Genomic DNA, 2,486 nt, shown 5'->3' on the forward strand with positions numbered 1-2,486 from the left:
TTATGGAGTGCACTCGAGATTGGGCATCGAGCAAGCAGGCCGAGAGGCTGCGTGAAATTCAACAGCTCAAGTGGAAAATTAATCGCATGCAAGCTCATTATGAGCATTAGTTGACGGTTTGTTAATTGTCGCCAAGCGGGAAGCGCAGGATAACAGCAGCAGGCGGCTCCTCCTTTGGCTTGAGGAGGACAGGAAGTCAACTTGAGCTGCATGCGAAATTGGCTGCAATATTTCAATCAAGCTTGAGCCGACAGACGCTCACCTAATTGCAATTAGAAAATGGTAAAACTTTAATCTGTATATAAAAAAAACAACTGATAGTCGGCATTTAGGCAGCAACATTCGTTTCAAACGGGCGCAGGAATATGTGGGGTTTTATGCTGGAATCCGAGTACTCGTGTCCCTTGGACCAATCGTAGCCCAGAGCATACGCAAAGAGCTTGCCATCGCCACTGATGGCGCACTTAGTGATCGGCTGAGGATGAACCTTGCTTTCCAGCAGCTTGGAACGCATCTGGCTGTCCCAGAAGCAGAACACTCCATCCGATCCCACCGTGGCAATGTGCTGCGTCACCATGTTGACCTTCACTTCGTTCACCGCATAGACGTCTAGGATGCCGGAATTCTCCCGTCGATGGCACCTGATTGGAAAACTGACCGTACGATGAGCCATGCTCTGATCGAACACCATGCCATTCGTCTTGGCAATAAGCCAGCTGGTCAGATCTCTATTCTGGTGGAGCGCCACCGATCGCACTTGGGTGTTGCTCTCGCCCGGACTCTTCATGCGCCCCTGCTCCACGGGTCCGCCACGCAGAGTGTAGGCCAGGATGGACCGATCGCCGCAGGCCACCACCGCCACGTCGTTGAGCACATCGGCGGCATAGCTACGATCCGGTAGCTCCATCCTGGTGAGTTCTATGGCAGCACGCGGGTCCCAGAACTGTATGGGGAAGAAACAAGCTTTTATCCGGATGTATAATAAGCTATAATACCCACCCTAATGGACTTGTCCCATGAGGTTGTGGCCAAATAGGGGCCCACCCAATGGCAGGTGCGTGCAGCTCTTGCGTGAAGTCCCACCTTTCTCAGCTGGTTCGATTCTAAGTCCCACTCAGTCACCTGGCCGCTGGAGTCGCTCAGGTATACCTTGTTGCCTGAGTCGTTCCAAGTGACATCGAATGGCGTGCCCTCCAGCGAATTCATGACCTTGGGCACCAGCCTGTCCGCTTGCACCTCCCAAATGCGCACGGTGTTATCCCAACTTCCGGCACAGATTGCGTTCCAGGAACTCGATCGCGGTGAAAACTCCAGCGCTGATATGGTGTCATTTGGCGGATTGGGTAGTTCGTAATCCTGTTGCTGCGTTTGCTTTGGCTGGCCGAATTGATTCATGACTGGAGGAGTAGTTGTACAACTCCGGTCCACGATTACCAGCTTGGTTTCGATAACATTACTATGTAGTATATTTGTAAATCTCAGAATCGGTGCTCCGCTTTTCGATTTCGTAAGAATTTTTCGATTTTTAAAACGGGCACTTTTCTCTGGCCGAAATGAAAAGTAAATGACTTTTTTTATATAAAAAAAATAGTTTATCCAGTGATCTATTGATGTTTATTCCACATCACCACAAGATCATTCTGCCACTTCCCCCACCTCATTTTGGCATACACCATTTTGCCGTTGGCAACAAAAATGGTTGATTTTCGATAGGTACGACGCCAAAAGTTATCGCGAGGGTTGCCATACTGTTGATGAAACGAAACAGGCAGGTAAAAATACATATAAAACATAAAAGAATTCATTAATTAATTTAATGGAGGGCCAAAAGTGTTGTTCGTAAGTAATACTACTTAATTTAATTACTTAAACGGTTAAAGTACAGTGAAAAAGTAATTGCGAGCATCGGAATTACAACTGTGAAAAGGATGGCAGCTCTATTGTCTAAAAACAGCTTTAACAGCTGTTTACTAAACATTCCGATTGCAAAAAGTTAAAAAACCAGAGAACCTAAAAACGAAATCGGAAGATTTTGCTCAAATCGAAATCGAAAAAAAAAAATTACGATTACCGGAGCTCTTAATGCTTTCTACTAACCGACTTCTGTACAAGTTGAATCATATGCAGTGGGTGGCTTGGGTGGATTTGTGTGACGATCGAGAAACGCCGGTGGCCGCCGAAACAATTCGCCTGCCAATATGCCAGCGAGAATTCCAATAAAATGAACAGCAAACCAAACATTTGCCCCTCCCCTTTTGACGACTATCGACGTTTGGCGAGGGGAATCCCAGCGAACGTGCAAATATTTTAACTAAAATGGCGAGTGCGAGTTACTTTTATCTGCTTTGGCGTAAAAATACGAATCGGTATTTGTGTCTGTGTGGCAACAACCTTGGCACACCAAACACCCAACCAGACCACCCACCCAGCCACTCCGCCGCCGGAGTGCCACGCCCACGTACGCACACTAACACAGTCAAGCGAGG

The 2,486-nt window shown here is 47.5% G+C and overlaps 1 protein-coding gene across 1 annotated transcript; it reads right to left on the minus strand.

The window, feature by feature from the left end:
- Positions 1 to 268: 268 nt before the first annotated feature.
- Positions 269 to 1,543, minus strand: CG12782 (uncharacterized protein). The gene is made up of 2 exons (NM_137928.3): positions 1,000 to 1,543; positions 269 to 943 (listed from the first exon to the last, which is right to left on the minus strand). Exons 1-2 carry the CDS (start codon positions 1,393 to 1,395, stop codon positions 329 to 331), a joined length of 1,011 nt encoding a protein of 336 aa, NP_611772.2. The 5' UTR covers positions 1,396 to 1,543; the 3' UTR covers positions 269 to 328.
- Positions 1,544 to 2,486: the final 943 nt, after the last annotated feature.

Source organism: Drosophila melanogaster, chromosome 2R (genome assembly GCF_000001215.4).
Source record: "Drosophila melanogaster chromosome 2R".
In the NCBI taxonomy this organism is placed as follows: Eukaryota; Metazoa; Arthropoda; class Insecta; order Diptera; family Drosophilidae; genus Drosophila; species Drosophila melanogaster.

What these genes read in the sequence shown, in the direction of transcription:
- CG12782 (NM_137928.3), bottom strand. Translation starts at nt 1,395, where the DNA reads ATGAATCAATTCGGCCAGCCAAAGCAAACGCAGCAACAGGATTACGAA. An exon ending in CATGGGACAAGTCCATTAGG is followed by an intron (nt 944 to 999) that starts GTGGGTATTATA and finishes TTCCCCATACAG; the next exon opens with TTCTGGGACCCGCGTGCTGC.